The sequence below is a fragment of the Lycorma delicatula genome, chromosome 1 (genome assembly GCF_047948215.1).
Source record: "Lycorma delicatula isolate Av1 chromosome 1, ASM4794821v1, whole genome shotgun sequence".
In the NCBI taxonomy this organism is placed as follows: Eukaryota; Metazoa; Arthropoda; class Insecta; order Hemiptera; family Fulgoridae; genus Lycorma; species Lycorma delicatula.
In genome coordinates, this window is record NC_134455.1 from 240,342,050 (window position 1) to 240,365,044 (window position 22,995).

Genomic DNA, 22,995 nt, shown 5'->3' on the forward strand with positions numbered 1-22,995 from the left:
AACTAGATGTTACAATAATCCTAAATCCAACTTTTCTACATCCTACGGCTAATCGTTTTTGAGCTACGTGAGATACATACGCACACACGTACGTACGTACAGACGTCACACTAAAAGTAGTGTGACAACAATTTTTATAAAATCAGCGTTCTCGAAAAATGTCATATATATTATTATAACATTAATAATAAATTAATCAACGAACAAATCAAATTTGAAGACGATATTCTATTTAAACAAATAATTAATAATTATCAAGTTACCTAACCTGATTTTTCTCTTTGTAACATCCAACTATTACTATTCATAACAACTGAGACACTCTTACATAACTGACGTAGTTATTATAATGTAATGACGACCAGTTCTTATGATTTTAATGTTTTATAATATTTTAAATTACGTTTTTAATTTTAATGTTTTAAATTTCGAAAAAATGTCCTCCTGAGGATGGTCGAATGACCGAAAGCGCTAGACATACTATAAATTGTTGGTAAAGTTGATTTTTATTTACAACTAATATTGTATACTTCTTGTAAAATTTAACCCCATTTTTTATGCAGGTAAATAAATAGTTGTATTACATGAAAAATGTTTAAATGTATACATCCTTGGAATAGCAACACTGAAATTGTTATAAAGTCATCTATAAATTGTTCTGTAAATGCATTTTGAAACCCTTGTAATTTTGAACTGATTACTGTGTTTGTTATCTTACGTTCATAATTTTTTTTTTTGTTTATGCAGTACATCAAGCAGTGATGGTACTAGGTAAATGCGCTGTATGTGCAGAAGAAGCTCACCAACAATGTGCTGGCTGTAAAACTGTATTTTACTGTGGTAGAGATCATCAGAAAACTCATTGGAAACAGTGTCACAAAACTGAATGTTGCTGTTACAAAATAACAGAAAATGAAAGATTGGGACGTTACCTAATAGCATCTCGTGACATCAAAGCAGGTGAAATAATAATAAAAGAGCCTCCTCTAGTAGTGGGTCCTAAAGTTGCTAGTTTACCAACATGTTTAGGTTGTCATAAGTTGCTTAAGCCCACTTCACCAGATGAAGAAACACTTGTAGATTACTACAAGTGCTCTGGTTGTGGATGGCCAATGTGTGCTCCCCGTTGTGAGAGTAGTTCCCATCATCAACAAGAGTGTGACCTCATGAAAAAATGTGGGTATTCTTCAACAATCTCATATGATGGAACAGTACATCTTGAATCAGCATATTGCACTATTTTACCTCTACGATGTCTGCTTTTGGAACCTTCAAAATTAAAAAAGTTACTTGAGTTACAATCACATTTAGAAGCTCGAATTAAAACTCCTTTATACCAAGTATTAAAGAAAAATTTAGTTGGATTCATCAAAAAAATTTTACATCTTGAACAATATAATGAAGAAACTATCTTAAAAATAGCTGCAATTCTTGACACCAATGCATTTGAAATACGTCGAACATTAGGAAATATAAAAATAAGAGGAATTTATCCAAAAGTGGCAATGATGTCACATGATTGTAAGCCAAACACTAAACATACTTATGATGGCGATAATTTCATTATCACTGTTTCAGCTATTGCAAACATTAAAAAAGATGAAATCATATCAACAACATATACACAAACATTATGGGGAACTCTTTCAAGACGTAGCCATCTTAATGAATTCAAGTGCTTCCTTTGCACCTGCAGTAGATGTTCAGACCCAACAGAGTTAGAATTATATGTTGGAGGTATATTGTGTTCTAAATGCAAAGGAAAAATGATCTCTATTGATCCCCTTGACAATTCTTCAAAATGGCAATGTAAAGTTTGTTCTCACAGTATTCCTGCACGTCAAATAATTGCTGGCAATGAATCGCTGAGACAAGAATTAGAAGCAGCTCGACCTTCAGGTATAAATGGTCTTGAATATTTTCTCAATAAATACTTATGTGATGGTTCTATACTGCACTCGACAAATACTCATATTCTTCAAGCTAAGCATGCACTTTCACAGCTTTACAGCAATTCTTTGCCAAGTAAGTAACATCACTTTAAAATTTAATTCACAGTATAAATTTATAATTTGATGATAATTTATAACATGATATTATGAAGTGCAATGTGCAAGGTTAAGGCATTGTTGACCTAATTATTTCTACTGAGAGATTAATTATTCTGATATACTAATTATTCCCATACTAGTATTACCTAGTTAAGATAGTTAATGTTTATAATACAATGTTTTTCATAGAAAAGAAATTAATTTATTGCTTTATATAGTCAATCCTACTCTTTCTTGTAGCAATGGTACATGTAAACCATCTGAAGATTAAGCAGTGTAGGTCGCAAATCAGAGTTGCTTTCTGTCCTAATTGCTCTAATAAGCCTGACATGAATCTTGTAATTTCTGAGAAAGTCTGTACTATTTTAAGAAAACCAGCTGTCTTATGTCAGATTGCTAATACTATTTAGTTATCATATCAATTTACAAAGAGATCTAATGAATAATCAAGTTTAGGGGATCTAAAAGACAACCTCCACAAAAAACCATCAGGGCTAGGAACAGAGGGGATGGTGTGACAGCCAGGATCGTCACAAGGCAGGTGTCTTCCCCTCCAGGGATCAGGTTATAATGAATAGCATATTATATTAACAGCATTTTTATACAGTTGAGGATTTGAAGAAAACTATGGCTAGTTTTTAATTGCAAAGGTGCGTAAAAAGGATGTTTAGGGTGACGTTTTATTTTGAAGTGAAATAAATTTAATTAAATACTACTAACATAAATAGATATTAGTAGTAACTTTGTGGAAAAATGTTGCAATAAATAAATAATAAAAAAAAAAAAAACAGTCATGATTGCAGATTATAAAGAACAAACAGTAACAACAAAAATTTGTAAAATTTAATATATTGCATACAAACACATAGTCTATTTTTAATAAAGTTACAATCATTCTTCATAAAAACAACACAGCTTATAAACTCAATAAACCATAAAACCCCTTTTTAAATAATAATAAGTTTAATTTATGCAACACCCAAGCAATACAACATGTAACTAAACAATTTTAACCATTAAAGACACTGAAAAAAATCATTCACACATAACTCATTCACTTAGACTGGTAAAGAAATTATTTAGTCACCAACTTACAACTTTATACCCTATTACCATATGTCTTTCCTGTACATGTACAAAAATAGAAATATATTTAGGTATAATGTAAAAATATTTCTTTGTAACTTATATAATTTATTGTATGCTGCATGCCTTGTTCACAATTTGGTACAAATTTTAATCCACTACCAGACTTGGGAAGATGAAAACTAGAACAACTAATTTTGTTCCCCATTATCTGAAACTCACTAAAAAACTCAGAAATTTGGGGTAGGTATCACAGGTAGGCACAATCACCCTGGGGAAAAGTTGGACTTTTTCAATAAGTAGAAAAAGCCCTCAGATTGAAAAATTGCAGGTTACTTTCCTTTATTGAATATTACATGATATTCTAGTAACTGTCGGCAAAATTAAGTTGCCCTATCTTACAAGAAAGCCTAACCTCAAAAAAAAAGTTTTCCAAAAAAATCTTTTTATCGCACAGCATCATTTACACCGCTAACAGAAAAGGAGAAATAAAAATACAAATACCCTTCCCCCCAGTGATTGCGGTCATAATAATTTATGAGTATTTTCTATCATATGTAATGGAAACAAAGTGAAACAACAAAAAATCGAACGTTCTCAGGGAAGCACATTTCCAAAATCGTTTTTGAAACTGTGATTAATTACAACAGATCAAAATTCTTATATGTAAAGAAATCTAGCAACAAAAAAGTATATGAATCTTTCTTCTTCCCTAGTTTCCTATATTCAAAGTCTGGCAGTAAAGATTTCCAAATTCAAAGTATGATCTATAAGGGAACTTTTCCTAACCGGGAGAACACTGACGTTTTTTACACACAGAAGGAATCCATAAGAGCAACAAACAGCAAAGAGTAGTATTGTTTGACTCATCCTGTAATTCACATGTGTTTACCATATTAGAGACTATATCCCTATCTGGAAGTCTGGCCCTCAACAATTGATTTTCTTTTAAAACAGCTTACCTAGAAAAAAAACATTGTATCCCATACTTCATGTCTTCAAGTAAATTAAATGTAGAATAGCAACATTATAAAGTTAAACATTTGAGCATGCAGCTTCCTTAAAGGTTAATGTAGTAGGAATGGGTCCTCCCGGAAACCAAAACCGATAAAAACTCTTTTTTTATCACACACATATCTAGAAATGAAAGACAAAAATAAAAACTTTGAGACCTAAACTTACCCAAGACCCATAATCCACCCAAAAAAGGGAATGCAATTCATAATATTAGGTGAGCAAAGAGTTTTTGGAATGATGTAAATCTGTAAGAAATACTGTAATAGTCAAGTAGAAAAATTATTATTACCGTTGTTTTCAGCATTGAGTGGAAGATTAGAAAAAAATTACAAATTCCTAGTCATATCTTGGTTGTGGGTAGCCCGTTGTAAGTTTTTATGAAAATAATAAACAGCCATCCACTGAAAAAAAATAAATACTCCCAGGTAGGCTTGGCATAATAAAACTTGAATATAATACAAAAATCATCATACAAAATCAAATATAAACTTATTTAATTAATTTTTCCAGGCCTTACAGATGGACAACTCCAAAAGCAAATACATTTCTGCAAAGACTTACTCTTTGTTGCTAATAAACTAGAACCTGGCTTGTCAAGATTTCGTGGATTGTTGCTTTATGATCTTCAGGCAGCTAAATTGGTCGAAGTCAAACGTAAATATGAGAATGGAGGTATATCCCAAGAGAAAGCACAGGTGAATTTTATTAATTAGAAATATACATTAAAATAGTTAAAATATTTTTTAGAATTGCCATAATATCACTGTAAATTGTTCTACCTCAAGTCCTTGAGACTAGTGATGTCTCTGTTCCTTACCACATCTTTCAATGAAAAGGAAATATCTTCCTGAAAAGAAACATGGGAGAAATTGATGTTGTAGAGTTATTAAACATGTACCTCAAGGATGAAAAATTTCATGTTATAAGCAATGTTTGGCTAATTTTTTCTCAGCTTTCACATATCCTTGTTAACTATTATTAAACATTCTCTCTGCTTACAAACTAACAAATAAATTATTCTTTCTTGAAATTATTGTCTCCAGGCTGTATCTGAGTTATTTTAATGTATTTGCGCTCCACTTCATCAGAGTGGTGTTTTACTCTCATTCACTTTTATGAAAAGTTGGTTCACTTCTTTCTTCAGCTCTTATCTTATTTTTCCAGTTATACACTTTATTCCTACATTTGAAACATACCTGATTCTAATTTTTTTCATCCTTTCCCATAAATTTTGTCATAGAAATCAAAACATAGTGTTTTTTAGCCGAGAACAAAGAATTATTATTATTGTTAAGAAAGAATTACTATCAGTTAAACTCTGATAGCTTTCTTGAAATCCTGTTATTTACAAATAAGGTACAAAAATTAACAAAATGGTAAACATTAGAAAATAAAAGAATGTAACTTCAGACTAAGTTTTAGAAATTTTTACCTACATATGAAACTGAAAAGATCTAGTTTTGTTTATTTTGAGTTGAAAGTTCATGAGTCGAGCAACAATGTTTAACAAATCTATAAAAAATCTACATTAGAATTTCTGAATCATGAATTTCTGATACAAAAATATAATTTAATCTTAGTGGCCTTGTAGCCATTTGATTACCTTAATGACAGACTAATGAAGATTAATGGAAAAAATTTATGTAATTTTCAAATAGCGTCCAACAAGATCAAACAAACATCTTCAAACATTATTAATTTACTACATTTTATACATTAGCAGTATAAATGCACTCAGAACAAAACAAAAAATAATTAAAATTAAGAAAAATAAACTATAGCAATTATGTATTATTAATTACAAACACCTCTTCATATACATTAAGAACCATGAAGGAATTTTAAATTCAGCAGATTATATACTTTGAAGGAAGACATTTTGAATAATTACTGTAATATTAATTTGTATATGTTTTTATTTATTTGTTTTTAAACAATTTATGTTGTTTTTGGATATTGTCCATTATTGAAAAGATTCTTGGTTTGGTTTAAAATTATAATACAAAATTTCTGCCACATTTTTGTCTATTTTGTTTTTAATAAAAGTCAACTCTCTTAAACTGTAATCCACATTCAATTGATATTAAATAGATTTCTTCAAAATTGTGTTAGTGGAAAAATTGTCTGCATTTTACAATAATTTTCCCAAAAATTACTGAAGATACTGTTAATTTTTCACACGTGTTAACTTGAAAACAAAATGTTTATAGACCTATATTTATATGAACTTTATTTCTTTAATCTTCACTTGCAAATAATGTACTGAAATTCTTTCCCTTTCTTCATTATAGTACATATATATATATAACTTAAATTTATTTTATTTAAGTTTATTTTCCTCTTGATTGGGTAGAATTAAATATAATAACAAGACATATTTTACTTAAAAATATATATATCTGATATTTACACAATTCTTTTTACAATAACCCTGTTTAACTTCCTGTTTTATCCTACACCTCTCTGCAGATTCTTTTGTTTTTGATATTTTGTTATTAATCTGAAAGTTTTTTATGTTTATCCTAGCACATTTGGTAATAATGTTTAAGAAATGTTTTATAAAAATTTATTAAATGTATTACATTATAAAGTTTAATATGTAATTTATAAATTTTAAAAGATAATTTTGCTTGGTCAACATTTTAATTATTTTTTCTAAAATCAACCCTTTCAAGACCCATATCACCTCTGCACTAATAACATAAATTTAGTACGTATAATTCAACTCAATCCAGCCAAGTATAGATATAAGACAACTGTTATTTTATTTTTATATTTATATAATTTTTCACGAAAGTACTTTTGCGGAATCCTGCATCATCAGTCGTGAATAATATTTATAAAATTACATATAATTCATAAAATTAAAGAATTAAAAATTTAAATTGCGATTACATATACAGCAGTATATGAAGTCAATGACAGTAGTACAGAAATGGGAATACGGGCACCAAATCCCAAATGGCGGATCCCGCCATCATGGAATGATGTCAAAAAATCAAGACGGTGGTGGTCGGCAATCTTGGATTGTGACGTCAGTAACGCACGTAGCCTGTCAGTGTTACTAACTTGATTTTTTGGGATTTCCCTTTTTCTTGTAGGAATTTACGTTTTCCCTTTTCCTGTGGGAATACCCCTTTCCCTTATTTCCCTGTAGGGATTTTCCTTTTCCCTTATTCCCTGTGGGAATTCCATTTTTCCTTTTTTGTATTGAGTGAAAAATGTTTTATACGTAGTAGTGGGAAAATGTGGGTACTGCGCCACTAATACTTCTGGTAACCGCTAGGAGTGCTAGTTTCGCAGCGCCATCTTATTTCAATTTTTACCTGTGAGAATTCCCCGTCTCCCGTTTTTCCCTATGGGAATTCTCTTTTCCGAAATTCCTTGTAAGATTTTCCCTTTTTCCCCTGTGAAAATGTCCCTTTTCCCTTTTTTGTGTTAAGTGAAAAACGTTGTATATGTGTTCTGCGCGTGAGAAAAATGAAATATATGATATATATGATATATATATATATATGTGTGTGTGTGTGTGTGTGTGTGTGTGTGTGTGTGTGTGTGTGTGTATGTGTGTTTGTGTATAAAAACCGGTTCAAGTGTTTTTAAGTAGGCCTCTTGGGGAGAGATTTCACTCGTGTAAAAAAAAATCTCAATGTGCCGCGGTTGCTACCTCCAGGATTGTGTGGAAACGCAACTGGTAAATAGGTACAGTTTCATGATGGATGTTGATATAGCCGCATCGGAGTCGTTAGTTCGTTATTTCTCCTATCGTCGTGTAAGGACGTTGCGACATCTGATTAAAATTGCAAACGCGGCGTTCCCGCACGCTTTGAGTACGACTATTGATTTAGATCGTTTCAATACGGTTCGAGTGGTGTTCACGTATAACGCGACCTATGATGAAATTCAGAGTCGGTTGCAAGAATATCTCGATAGTTTGAAGATAGATACTGTTGATGGTATGTGTAGACGTTGTATTGGTTGTGGTGATGGTGAAGGGATAGGATATGTTAAAAGACGGTTATGCAACAGACCTTCATTCAAGGCGAGATGACAGAAGTGTCCACATAATTGGTGTCTTTCTTACCAGGTGGACCGATATCGGACCAAACTCATATAAAGAATATTCTCGACGTACTGTTCCCGACGTAATTAATAGTAATTACGGTGACCGATACTTTACCAAAATCATTACTATTAGATTTACCATACAGGACTAACGTGGAAGATATCGAATGCGAGGTGCCGGGCATCATCAATTGGATTGTTATTAGCGAGTGTGATATCCGTAAGTTTTTGGATAAACGTTAAACAAGTTAGACGATTGAATGGCAAAGACGAATCGCACATTGGATGGTTACAAAGACGTATTGATTCTGTGCAAACGCTTATCGGATTTATAGTAATGATTATCGGTAATAGGTTTACCGAATTGGTTAACGAATTGAAATCGGTTACACGATACATGTGTAAACATTGTTTTACGATGTTTGTTGAACACTGTGATGATGATGATGACAAATATGTTGGTCATGCAATCGAGTGTTATAGATTCGACTACTGCGGTCGAGGGTTACCCGAATACCTGTGCTCCTGCGAATTGGTTGTTGGAAACACGACCAAAGTTAAAGCGCTGTTACGCAAAAAAAAATTGATTTACTATGGAAAACCCCAACATCATCGACGTTAGCTCGCCGAGTTATCGATGAAAAAGAACTCTACCGATTATTTTCTAAAACATTTATCTAAAGGAGAGGTGGTGGTGGGAGAATAGTAGATGACACAAGTATCTTCACTGCGGTCGATCATTCGTGCGTCAGCTCTGCCAGTGTGACGCCTTATCGTTTATTAACGTTTTCAACGATCAAGACTGTTTTCTCAAACGGTTACCATTGAAGAGTTTGACCGATCTTCATATCGGTATTGACTATATATTATTGGACATGAGAAAGATATATACATCATACGGTAAGGTTCGCATTTGTGTGCGACACCAATTCTTCTTCTGACAACGAATCGTATTGTTTTCAGCTACTATTACCAGGGAGCTATACAAACAAATTTACCGAAGACGAAATGACCATTGTACGACGTCATTGGATGAAGCTAACTTATTACGGTGTAAAGGATGACCAAGACGACATCGGTGGTGGTAGTGGTAGTGGTGGTGGTGGTGGTGGTGGTTGTGGTGGGGGTGTCACTGAAGATTTAAAATTAAGTTTATAAGACATGGTATTGTTTGATGCACTTTGTAACAGGATATGCTCTTTCCGGTTACTTACGCTATTAAACTGCTTGGAATGCGTAGTCGTTTCTTAGAATTACAAGATAAACACTGTTCAGAAATGTTCAAGGTTACTCGTAACTGATACCACTTTATTGTAGACATTGTAAATTTATCTCATTACTAGTTAAGATGTTGAAGTGTTAACATCGTTGTGACAGCAGCAGCAGCAGCAGCGGTGGTGTAATGGAGCTAATTAAGAAGGTAGATGTAGTTGGTAAACGACATTTGTCGCCGACGTGTTTCAATATAAAATATAGTTATATATACATTGTTGATCTTAGCCATCATGTTTTTGATAAAGACGGTGATAATCTAATTATAAAGATGTTCTTCGATCCGATGAAAGATGATGTTGAGAGATTTTATTGTGACTTTGAATGTAGGGACATTTCGATTGGTCTTATCGGCAATAACAAAATAGCATTTTCTGGTTTCTACGGTGGTGGTGGTAAAAAAATAAACTAAAGGTCTTTCTTTAAGTTTAATTTGTATACAATGATGTGTTTGATTCTTTGAATATGCAGTTGGATACAATTACTTTAAACCGGTTATCTACGCCTTGTCTATAAAATAATATTGTTGCCGTTAACGTATATACCGCAAAGGAGCGAAGACGGTTCACCACTTCTTGTATTGCGACCGATGGATGGAGAGCTGCTTGTGATGAAACTGATTGTTACTGATAATGTACATCAACCACAACAGAAACAACCGCTGCTTGTTGCATACGATACGGAAGAAGATTCTCAAATATATTACCACAAGAGTGATCGGTTTGAAAAAGGAAGGTTTTTAGAATCGATTTATTTCATAATGTACAAAGACTATTAAAAACGTGAAATACATTCACTTTCATCAAGGAGGAGGAAAATATTTCATCAACAGTATAAATAATTAAATAAATAAATAAACAGTCCTTTTCAGGACTACAACAACAACATATTACACGTACAACATTAACTTCAGCACACTTCAATTTACTATACACAAACCAAAAAACACTTTAAACCCCCATACAGCAAATGTGTACGGGCAACTGTGTTATTTAAGATTATAGTTTTTGCATTTCCTATATGTAGTGGTTTCAAGGGCGTTACATGATCTGGTAATAAAGTTATCAGGTTAGGTGACAAATGGTGAGAAGAGTGTTTAATAAATTAGTTTCTTTTTTCAGGGAATACACGATCTTTAAAAATAGAGAATTTTTTTTTCCCTGAATTTCTGTTCAGAAATGCTCAAGGTTGCTCGTAACTGATACCATTTTATTGTAAACACCAGGCACGTGGCATCAACAGTGGTTTGAATGTGGCACTTTAGGCGGTTGTGTTCCTGTTGGTCGTGACGTGTGTGTGTGACGCCAAGGTCAAACTATATATAGTCGTTGTTTGTGTATGGTAGTTTTCACGTTCAAACATGTTCGAGATCGACTAGATCCGTAGGCATTCTAGGAGGGGATACGAAGGTCTTGTATGAATGGAGGGAGTACGTCTTAGTTTCTTCCTTCATTGCGTCACTGAACCTTGACTTGAACGAATACTACACATATCGTCGTCGTCGTCGTCGTTATTGTATCACCATATACGCCAATATGTCGCAAACATTTATTCAGAAGATTAATGCAAAGACCTCACCAAGCCAACTCACTCAGGTCACAAGTTTTGTTGAATTAAATATCGAGAAAAAATACGATATTGTATCTATGAATCGATGGACACTAATTGCGGTGCTTGTAATGTATTACAAGCGTGAGGGTGATGACGAAAAACATAGTTTTTCTACCAAAGCGATTAGCCGATAGTCTAACTACAAAAAACACATTACATATACTTCAACACAATTCAATTTATTATACACAAAACAAACAACACTTTAAACCCCCCATACAGTAAATGTGTACGGGCTATTGTTTTATTTAAAATGATAGGTTTTACAATTCCTATATTTAGTGGTTCCAAACCCGTTACACATCTGGTAATAGATTTACCTACTATAAGGTTAGGTGAAAAATGGTGAGGAGAGTGTTTATTTAGGAGGAGAGTTTTTATAAACGTGGGCCGTTTCCGGTTACTTACGCTATTGAACTGCTGAGAGAATGCGTGGTCGTTTCTTAGAATTACAATATATACACAGTTTAGAAATGTTCAAGGTTGCTCGTAACTGACACCACACACTTGGCTTCAACGTCGGTTTTGGCGTGGCACTTGATCATATTGGCGGTTGTGTTCATATTGATCGTGACGTGAGTGTGTGACGTCAAAGTTGAACTATAGATAGTCGTTGTTTGTGTAGTTTTAATTGTTGCAAACTTTGTGTTCATCATTTATATTTAATTCCTGGAGGTCAGCAGGGTAGTGGGTGTATTTTACTGATTTATTTGTAATAATACAAATTAAGAGTACAGTGTGTTACTTGAGGCTATTATCGATCGTGGGAATCTTTTAACACACACACACACACCTCCTAGATATTTTTTTTATATTCGGTCATTATATAAACAAGGTCTTAATGCTGAACGAATGTTTACGCGATATATTAGTGGACGTTTACGAACACGCACACACACACACACACACAGAGAGAGAGAGAGAGAGAGAGTGTGAGAGAGTGAGTGTTGCATTCCGATAATTTAGCTCATTCCTATGTTTGTATTTAGTGTAAGTTGTTTAGTTTACATTTAGGCCATGTCTGCAGCAGCAGTGGTGGTGTTGGTGGTAGTAGTAGTAACGGTCTACGTGTTGCGCATGCGCGGCCGCTCTGAATCCGGCGCTGCAATTGGTCGGTAGGGTGTGGCGCTTTCGCGCCTACCACTGTAACAGACGTTCAAAATAGGACGCTCAATCTTCGGCCATGTACGTCAGCTATTCTTCAGTCGCGCGCCACACCTTGTATTGTCAACAAATCCTTCTACGTCATCATCATCCTCGAGGTACGTCTAAATTTTTATTCACGCAAACACACATATAAATATATGATATATTTCATTTTTCTCACGCGCGAACCATATATACAACATTTTTCACTCAATAAAAAAAGGGAAATTCCCACAGGGGAAAAGAAAAAAGATAACTTCCGACAGGAAAAAAGGTAAAAGGGAATTTTTGACAGTAAAAAAGTAAAAAGGGAAATTCACACACGGAAAAAAATGAAATTCCAAGATGGCGCTGCGACACTAGCGCTTTTAGCGACCACCAGGAGAACTAGTGGCCCAGTACCCCCATTTTCCTACTACTATATATACAACATTTTTCACTCAATACAGAAAAGGGAAATTCTCACAGGGAAAAGAGAAATTCCATAAAATCAAGTAAACCACACTGACAGGCTACGAGCGCCACTGACGTCACATTCCGATATGGCCAACCACCGCCATCTTGATTTCGTCTCCTTATTCCAAGATGGCAGCGCCCGCCATCTTGGACTCCAAGTTTGTGGCTGTCCGCCATCTTGTAATTGCCCTCCTTATGTCCATTTCCATACTACTAATGATGTCATATACATATGTTTAATATGTCATCTTATATATATTATTCATGACTGATGATGCGGGATTCCATGAAAATACTTTCGTGAAAAATTATGTCTTATGTTTCTACTTGGGTGATTGAGTTGAATTACATATATTTAAATTTATATATATATATATATATATATATATATATATATATATATATATATATGAAACAAAATGTCATGAATGATTCATAATCAATGCCCAGCAATAACTACTTAGGATATTCATGAAAATTTGTAATATATGTTCTTGTTAATTTGTAAGTGCACACTAAGAAAGGATTTTTTTGAAATTCCAAGTTTAAAGAGTTAAAATGGAGTAACAATGAAATTTACTTTTTTTTAATTTCTCAGTAACAAATGAAAATATCAACTTCATTTTTGGTGTGTGTAATCTTCATGTGAATATCTAAAACCCAGTTTCTTGATTTTTTTTTAAATTGGACCTTGAAAGAGGTGAAGAGAGGTATGATGTCAAATTTTCCCCATTTCTGAGTACACTAAACGATATAGTCACTTGATTTTGGCTTGTAAATACTCTTCAGATAAACATCAAAAACCATTTTTAGGTTTTTTGCAATTTAATATTTTAAGGGATAAAAACATAAACTGTTTTATACATTTTTGGTGTTTTTACCATCCATCCTGACCCCATAGGGGAAGACACCCGCCTTGTGATGATCCTGGTCACCACAACACTCCCTCTGTTCCTAACCCTGATGGGCTTTACCGGAGATCATCTTCTAATCCTGATTACACACAATCTATCTGATTACATCCTGAGGTCACTCATACCTGATTACATATTTTAGTCATCAGTATGGCCTCTATAACAATGCAAATGCCTCGAAAAACATTTTCATCAGTTTCGAAACACATCAACTAAAAAAAGATATTTCATAAACTCACCTAAACTGAATCAAGAAACTGATAGCCAATAAAAATTTACCAACCGAGCTATAACAAAATAATCTCATACTCTCAAAAATTGTGAGCAACATTTTGACCTAACATACCAAAGCGACCAAAATAACCTATACCTTATAATTACCTATTAATCAATCCACAAACATACCAAACAACAACTGGACATAAGTACCGAATGTGCCTACTGTGGCAGAAAAGCACCCGAACAGATTCCTAGCCACCTTGTCTATTATTCTACACCAAACACCCTCTGCAATCCTTTCGAGCACCGAAAACCTTAAAAATCTTTCAACAATACACCACATCTCTATCTATTCAGTTACCCGCAGATCCAGACTTGAACCAATACCTTCAAGCTCCCTGACCACCTATGCAAGCCTAAACTCATATTTTGAGCAGACATACAGCACTTGATATGCATCATCCAATGCTAAGCATTCAAGTAGTCAAGACAAATCAAGCAAGCCAGTTCCAAAATGCTCTATGCTCTGAAAGGAACTGAGTCACATGCCGGCTCGGGTAGATCCATAAGGCGATGTCCAATTCCCTTACATCTGGAAAGAGACTGTACATAAACCGCTCATCTGCCATCTCATTCCACCTGTCCTGCTAAATACCCAAACCTTCCTTCTCTACTTCCCTAATACGCTAAGCATTCAATTCACTCGACTTTTCCGTAGGGTAATGAAACTGATGTTCTGACACAAGAACGTTAATTGGTTTTACACCCGCGATAACTAGAACTGCCGCACGTGAAATAGTCCTGCATAACACGTCAGAATAAGTAACTGGAGACGCTGAGCCCATAACAGAATATCGTGATAGCTTTTATACCTCATTTTGTTTGCCAAAACATGTTCTGCGTAAAGCATAATCGCCTCGCATACACCTTTATACAAAATTCTCATTGTTTTAAAATTTAAACCCCAATCGGGATAGACTACCCTACGAGTTCTGAAGAAGGCATCACACGCCTTCAAAGCGACACTCTGTTAGTGCTCCTTGAATCTGAAATTCTCATAAAGGAGTACACCTAAATACTATTGCAACTTGACATAATGAATAGGATGGCCGGTCATCGAAACACGGACTCGTCACGTAGTGGCCAAACGGACCTTCAGCAGCAGCATACTGGTCTTCTCATGGCTAAATACTATTTTGTGTTGGTTGCTTCATAGCTCTAGCACTTTACATGCTTGAGTTACCCAGAATTCAACTTCCTTCCTCGAGTCTCCTTTGACCAGTAGAAGTCCATCATCGGCATAAATGATGACATGACATCGACAGGGCAACTTCAACTACGCGAAAGAGTCAAACTCCATAACACAAAGTAGAGGACCCAGCACACTGCCTTGGAACATCTCTTTGACAGCATCTTACTCACCTCAGTGCCCATCATCACGAAGCACTACATATCGGTTACAAAGTAACTTTGTAGTACTCCGATCTCATCGTGCGTACACGCACACTGTTGTAATTGATTCAATGTAGAGGACCTCTACAAGTTGTTAAATGCCCCTGGATATATCTAAAAATATACCCAGGACATACATAGAGTGGGAGTTTGTAACAATGTCAATCACTTTTAAAATTACATCCTCTGTACCTTTCCCCGATCTTCATGAAGGATCATACTGATCCTTCATCAAGAAATTTCGCGAGGTCAATCTTCCATTAATCCACAAATACAGCACCTTCTCAAACACCTTACCAAGCACTGATAGAAGTATTAGAGGCCTGTACGACGAACTCACACTAGTATCCTTGTCACTACCTTTAAAAAGAAGCTTAATTACATATATTTTACAACAAAACGGAAAATAGCCAGCTAAAAGCATTCTATTCAGAAACTTTGTTATTGCAACTACGCTTATGCCCAACGAGCGAACAAGGAGCTCCATAGTGATTCCACCATACCCAGAGGCCTTATGCCTTGCAAAATTCCAAACATCCCGCTGCACCTCAGTCTCAGTAATCTCCAAAGATGCTATACCGGAACGAAAAGAAGCGACCTCACGCCTAACACGCAGATGATATTGACACTCACCCTCCACATCATCATCTGGCAGTAAATCATTTAAGAAAGTGCTCAGTATTTCTCTCCTATCAGTCAGTACACCTTGCCAAGTCGAGAGAGCAGACAGACGACACTCTAAGGATTCTTATTACCTGATCATGTACGAAAGAAAGCCAAGAATCCGTTTTTTTCTATTCGAATCACATGAAAATACAGAGTCCTCAAATTCTTATACTCGGAAGCGAGTTCTGCTCGTCGCTCAGGGTCACCCTCACGTTGAGAAGCTCGCCTAAGACGACTCACAAACTGCTTCAAATCAGAAAACTCTCTCGTCCACCACAGAGCAATTCTCTCCTAACCAGAACTTCGTAGGATGCAGTGTTCTTCAGCATCCACATAAGCAAGAGGAAGCCTCTCCACCAACTCCTCCAAATCCATAACTTCCAAACTCCGCCTCAATACATTAAGTCTGGCCGATAATATAACGAAAACGTTTTTCCATTCTGCTCTCTTGTACAGGAAACACCCCTGCCAAACGGGAAAATTATACCGGTACACCTGACCGTGGATATTCGCGATCTGAAACATAATCAAACGATGATCACTGGAATAATCATCAATTACTGTCCATCGACAAACAGTCCCGGGAATGTTCCTGCCAACCGTCACATCTACCTATATTTGTTCCACCAAACAACCTTCAACCATCCACCATTACTGCGAAGGTTGACAACTCACCCAGAACATTATAAACCTCGAGACCGTGTTGTACAAGGAAACTGTCCACCAACTTTCCTTTCTCATCCGTCAAAGTACTGTGCCACCATAAAGACTTTGCATTATTGTCTTCACCGATCAGAATAGGACAGCTATTAGCAAACCGTCAATCCTGCCCCATTTCTCTAAATGACGCTCAACAATCATAAAACGAAAGGGCACAACGGTCCCTAAATTAAAAATACGTACATGCAAGTTCCCGATTACCAGTTTCACAACAATATGGTGAAAATCAGACAGCTGATTTTTTTCTCCAGCACAGAATAGCAGATATACTAGCAGGACCACACAGAAACTTCTGCCAGCCACTAAAACCTGGGAGATCATCCGCCACAACATAAGAAATCTGCAGAAGAACCACGTCCAGATTCCTCGATATTCGATCTACAACCTCACCTAATTCCATCAGCGCAATGTAAGCACCCTGAGCATTCAACCGCCCGAAATTAACCATTCAATTAATCGAGTTACATCTCGACAGCTGTCAAGTAAGACCCAAAATCATTACTGTGCACAGAGTGCTAATGCTCTTTGCGCAGCCTCTTACAACTAACACAAATACATCCCTCATTTTTCTTGTGATAATCTTCTCATTTGTGCCCTTCCTTTCCACAATGAGGACTCGGCGGCGGAAACTGGGAGAACTTTGGCCTTTGCGAATAACGGCAACACTTAAAACAACTCTGGACATCTATGCATTCCTTCACCTACAAGACGAGAAGTCCACAAAAACCTGCCTTCACAAACAAACTTCTGTAGAAGGCCAGGTTCCATCTCCAACACTGCATGGTAATGCTCAGCCTCACGTTTACCTGTATTGAACAGGAACCGACATTCACCCCGAAAAGTCGTCTCATCCAAATCGGTATTTTGCTCCCTGACCAGAGTCATGAACTCATCGTCAGAGAGACGATGATCCACATCATAGACAATAACTCTTGGTTGCCATTAACGTTTAGACATAAGGGAATTAACTCTAATTAATCTCTAATTATCTCTAATTAATAGAGATAAGGGAACAACCCTTATCTCTATTTTTTTAGCTTTTAAAGACTCAGAGATAATCCTCACAGTCTCTTTTTCTTCAGCGACGACAACCAATCGCCTCTAGGTATATTTCTTATCTTCAGATTGGACCTCTTCTTACGAAGATCAACCTGAAAATTGTTTCTTATTTCCTTGGCCGTTTTTACCGAACCCTTAGGCTTATTCAGAAACATAACCTCCGGCTGCTTTCTCGACAGGCTGGCCTCACGCTTATCCTTCAAAACCTCTGCTTAGCGCTTCCGTTGAGGCTCCATAGGCCTAGAAACTGCAATAGGAACTGTCATTGTTTCCTTCACAATCACCTCCTTTATTTTAATTGGCTTAGAAGTCAACGCCTCAAAACCCTGAGCCAGGGTAGAGAACGTTGCCTTAAATTCTTTTATCTTGAGAATAATCCTACTCCTAACCGAAGCCGAAGCGCTTCGCGGATTCTTTATAAAAACCATAAATTGATCATACTAACCAAGGGGAGAGAGCTACCTGCCCTCCCGTAAGGCCTAAAAAACTCATCAAGTAGATTATCTCGAAAAATCCGGGTGGAAACACCCGAATTTTCCTCACCATAGGGGACAAAGGAATCATTGATTCTCACCTTCGTCACTTCACCACCCCTACCACATTTGGGCTTGGGCTGTTTCCTTGAATCACAGGCTTTCAATATATCCAACAGAATACCCTACAAAATCAATCTAACAAAGACTATCTAACTCTCATTATATCCACTACTACTAAATATGGGCAAACCCACTTATGTGACAACTGCCTGCCGTAGTGAGCTACGGATAGCCATAGGCCTATAAATCCCCTTGTCACTCAACATCTCTTAGCCACTACTGGATCGATCTCGTAAATACTTGTGGCAGCGAGCAGTCACGAGACGTCGGATTATGGCCCACACCCAAAAGGTCTAAGCAGGACTAGGGTTTGGACTAGTTAACTGGGCCAAATCCTTGCTTATAATGAGTACTATCAACCAACAGTCATGCCAATACTTCGCCACGTACCCATCAGAACCAAGGCCCTTCAATGAGGTGGCTGCATGTCAAATCTAACCTGAGTACCAAACTCGGGGAAGGAAAGCAAACAATGTGTCTGTGTTCTGTTAAGATGCAGATATTGCAAAAACTTTAATCAATAAACAATCCAACACTATTGTTGGTACACACTCAACCACTAGCTCAAAATTATTGCCAAGTTCAATACAACAATAACTTTGGACGCATCAGGAGGACCAAAGGTTTATGCTACCCCTATTGAATTAATCATTATGAGATTTGGTAATATTGTGATGGTAATCTATGTTTGTAATTATGATTGTATATTTCACGAGGGAAGCTGTGACAGGAAATCTAAATCCAATTAGTGGGTCCTGCACTGACCAAACTGTTGCTCTGCAGAAATTACAGTACACTGATAGTTCTTATAAATTGAACAAGCTTTAATTTTCATTCATCTTTATTAATTTCCCAAGCATGAGTTTAATGAACACAGAGGGTTCTAGGGGGCAGTGCTCCTGACCAGCTAGTATACATATATACATGTGAGTACACAAAAATCTTTTAGCAGATTGTATATTATTGTAATGTTATCTTATTTATTTCAGTATGAATCAAGTACTGGCAGAAGAGGAATTTTAAAAATTTAATATGTAATAATGAGAATTTCTACTACATTTCAGTAATGAAATGTAGTAGAAATAATAAAGATGGACCACTGAATGTGAAAATAGGAGGAGAAAAGATTATGGAGGTAGAAGAATTTTGTTATTTGGGAAGTAGAATTACTAAAGATGGACGAAGCAGGAGCGATATAAAATGCCGAATAGCACAAGCGAAACGAGCCTTCAGTAAGAAATATAATTTGTTTACATCAAAAATTAATTTAAATATTAGGAAAAGATTTTTGAAAGTACATGTTTGGAGTGTCGCTTTATATGGAAGTGAAACTTGGACAATCGGAGTATCTGAGAAGAAAAGATTAGAAGCTTTTGAAATGTGGTGCTATAGGAGAATGTTAAAAATCAGTTTGGTGGATAAAGTGACAAATGAAAAGGTATTGCGGCAAATAGATGAAGAAAGAAGCATTTGGAAAAATATAGTTAAAAGAAGAGACAGACTTATAGGCCACATACTAAGGCATCCTGGAATAGTCACTTTAATATTGGAAGGACAGGTAGAAGGAAAAAATAGTGTTGGCAGGCCATGTTTGGAATATGTAAAACAAATTGTTAGGGATGTAGGATGTAGAGGGTATACTGAAATGAAACGACTAGCACTAGATAGGGAATCTTGGAGAGCTGCATCAAACTAGTCAAATGACTGAAGACAAAAAGAAGAGTAATGAGAAAAAAGAAAAATCACAATGTTCTGCATCACTATCAAAATGCACACCCAAGATTTTCATTTCTAACCTAAACCAAAATTTCTTAGAAAGTCTTGTTTTCAATAACCTTCCTGAAACTTCAAATTCATATCAAAATAATAGTCAACCATAATAACAGTTTTGTTTTATATGAGAAAATCACATGTCCCTTCTCATGGTAAAGATTGACTTTCTTTTTTTTTTATCTAACAACTATACATTTATCAAAGCTGTTGTTAATAACACATACAAAAAACTATGATTCCCAGTAGTTTTCATGAACAGCAGTTTTTGTAGGATTATGATTTAGGTTTCTGGAACAATTTTGAAAATTACTTCTGTTTGGTTACTTTCACTTCTTTTTCTTTTTGTTTATCCTCTGCAACTATCATAAGGCATTACTTCAGAGGATGAATGAGGATGATATGTATGAATATAAATGAAGAATAGTCTTGTGTAGTCTTCAGTCAACCGTTCTGATTTTATTTAATAAAAAGTTAACTTTAATTAGAAAAAAAATATCATACCTCTACAATTTGTGAATATCTAGTAATTATAACATCCTCCTTTATTCTTAATCATTTCACATACAGATTTTGGCTTCAATTTAACTTATACTTCACATTCTTTTTTGATTTCATGAAACCATACCAAGTATTATTGCTTTAATGAAGTCAATTTTTGTGGTATAATTAATTTTTAAGAGTCTTTTTTTGACTATTGCACAAAGATTTTCAATTAGATTTAAGCCAGGGAAGTTGCTTAGCCAAGGAAGCACTTTAATGTTTCATTCTTTGAAAACGTTTTCCACTTTTTTGGCAGTATGGCATAGTGCTAAATCTTATTAGAGCACTCCGTTGCTTTGTAGGAATTTGTTTTGTATCTGCATCACAACGCTTTCCTTCAGAATCTTGATATATTCATTACTTTTCTATATACTATCTGTTGAAAGTAAAAATTAAAGTTGTAAAATTAAGGTTGTTGTAAGTTAGATTAAGGGCCTTCAAATGTGAAACAACCCCAAAACATTTTTTTCTGGGGACGTTTAATTGATTCTTGGATATGAGCTTGTGATGTATTTTCATCTAATGCTTTTCTAACTAATGGAACCCTTTGCTCTTGAACCATAAAAATGTGACTTGTCGGAAAGCATAACATTTTTTTCAGTCTTCTTTGGTCCAGTTTGCACATGCTTTGGCTCACAAGAGCCTTTTTTCCCCTATTCCTGTAGTTAAAAGCAGCTTTTTAGCTGGTTGATGAGCTTTCCATGCAGCTGCAAGAAGTCTAACATCTGTCAAATGTAAATCTGTTCTCTGGCTGTTAATTCTCGATTTAAGTCCACAGCAGATACCTTTGGCTCAAGTTTATTTTTCTCACTAATAACTGACCCTGTGTTGGAGAAGTTTACTTTTACAGCCACATCTTGCCTTTCCTTTCAGATGAAAAGGAACCAGTTTACTTAAATTGTTTTAAAATAGCATTCACTGTCCCTAATCCAACACCACATTCAGAAACTATTTGTTTTTGTGTCATACGGTATGCACAGAAACTACATTTTAATGCTTTCTTGGACTTTCATCCATTGTTATTTATTAGACACACAGAACAAAAAATAAGGAAATATGATTTTGTAATAAGAAAACCTTCGCTAAAGGCTATTTATAACATGAAAATTGCTAAATAACTATAAAAAAAAAAATTACCTCAAATTACACAGACAACTTAAAGAATGGGTGTGGTCAAGCAGTGTAGCCACAATAAAGAAATAAACAAAAAATTCCCTGTGTTCAGATTAATTTTCATGCTACTATATTCCATAATATACCAGTTCTATTCATTACATTAAACTAATTATTCTAACAGTTATATTCATAAATTTTATTGGTAATGTTAATAATTTAACAAATATGAACTGTTTTTTTTTCTACAAAAGACAACACTGAATACAAGTTTTCCTAAATATTGAAAATTTTTAATTAAGTTACTGTTAACTTTCTACCTTGTAATTCAAGGTATATCTTGTAAAGATATGCCATGAATTTCTCTAATCCTTATTTCTGATCATCTTCAGGAAGGAGCCTAGTACAGCTTCTTTTAAAAAAACACCGTTTGATGTGTCTCTGGATATTGTATACCTCAAAAAGATAATAATTATTTATTGCTTTAAAATAGGCATTTTATTTAAAACTTATCTCACACTAAAGTAAATGAAAACAGGAAATGCCAAATTTCATAGATGCCACTTTTATTAATATCATTTTGTACCGAAAAGTTGTTTTTAAATATTTTATGAAGTACACTGTACTGTTGTACATACAATAAGTTAGTATATGCAGCATTAATATCTTGAGAGGTTTAGTGACTATTATGTCTTTCTATTACTAAAGGTAAAGACACAGTTTATCCCTATGAATAATGAATACTTCACTGTGAAAACAAGATTTTTTTTGAGTATACATGTGGCTTTTGTTTTTGTTCAATGTAAAGTAGAATGTACTTACTATATTTTTCTAAACTATTCATAATATAAAGAAATAATTTATAATTTCAGGAGTCTGTAAGTGAATTAGTAAAGATGTTGGGAGAAGCTGCAGAAATTCTACGGACAGAACCAGATCTAATATATCTGTTAGAAGATAAAATGAAAGAATTATCACAGATTTGTCAATAAAACTTATAAACTCAATAAAATTAATAAATTTCATACGTTGTTTTGTTTTTAATAGCATTATACTGTTTTCATTTCATGGTTCCGGGCAAAACACTTTTTAAACTAGCCTGATTTATCCAACCATAGGTGTAATCTCTGTCTCTGTTGATCTTTCCATTCTGCTAAACCCCACTGTTTTCTTATCCTTCATTCCTTTTATGTGGGACACACACCATGAGAATTGTTGTGCCATTTGCAGTAGTTCTGT

General features: G+C 34.9%; 1 protein-coding gene across 3 annotated transcripts in view; it reads left to right on the top strand.

The window, feature by feature from the left end:
• The window catches only part of SmydA-2 (SET and MYND domain containing, arthropod-specific, member 2), a 65,739-nt gene that overhangs the window by 12,881 nt on the left and 29,863 nt on the right, over positions 1–22,995 (top strand). Inside the window, exons 2-5 of one of the 3 annotated variants that reach the window (XR_012757603.1) lie at positions 748–2,025; positions 4,665–4,849; positions 19,052–19,256; positions 22,629–22,781. Coding sequence is in view for 2 of the 3 variants with exons in the window: in XM_075374719.1 (XP_075230834.1) it covers positions 762–2,025; positions 4,665–4,849; positions 22,629–22,748 (1,569 nt within the window). In the remaining variant the exon portion in view is untranslated. Of the gene's footprint in view, positions 1–747; positions 2,026–4,664; positions 4,850–19,051; positions 19,257–22,628; positions 22,782–22,995 lie in introns of those variants that run through there. The other 2 variants (XM_075374719.1, XM_075374728.1) reach the window with 2 other exon arrangements.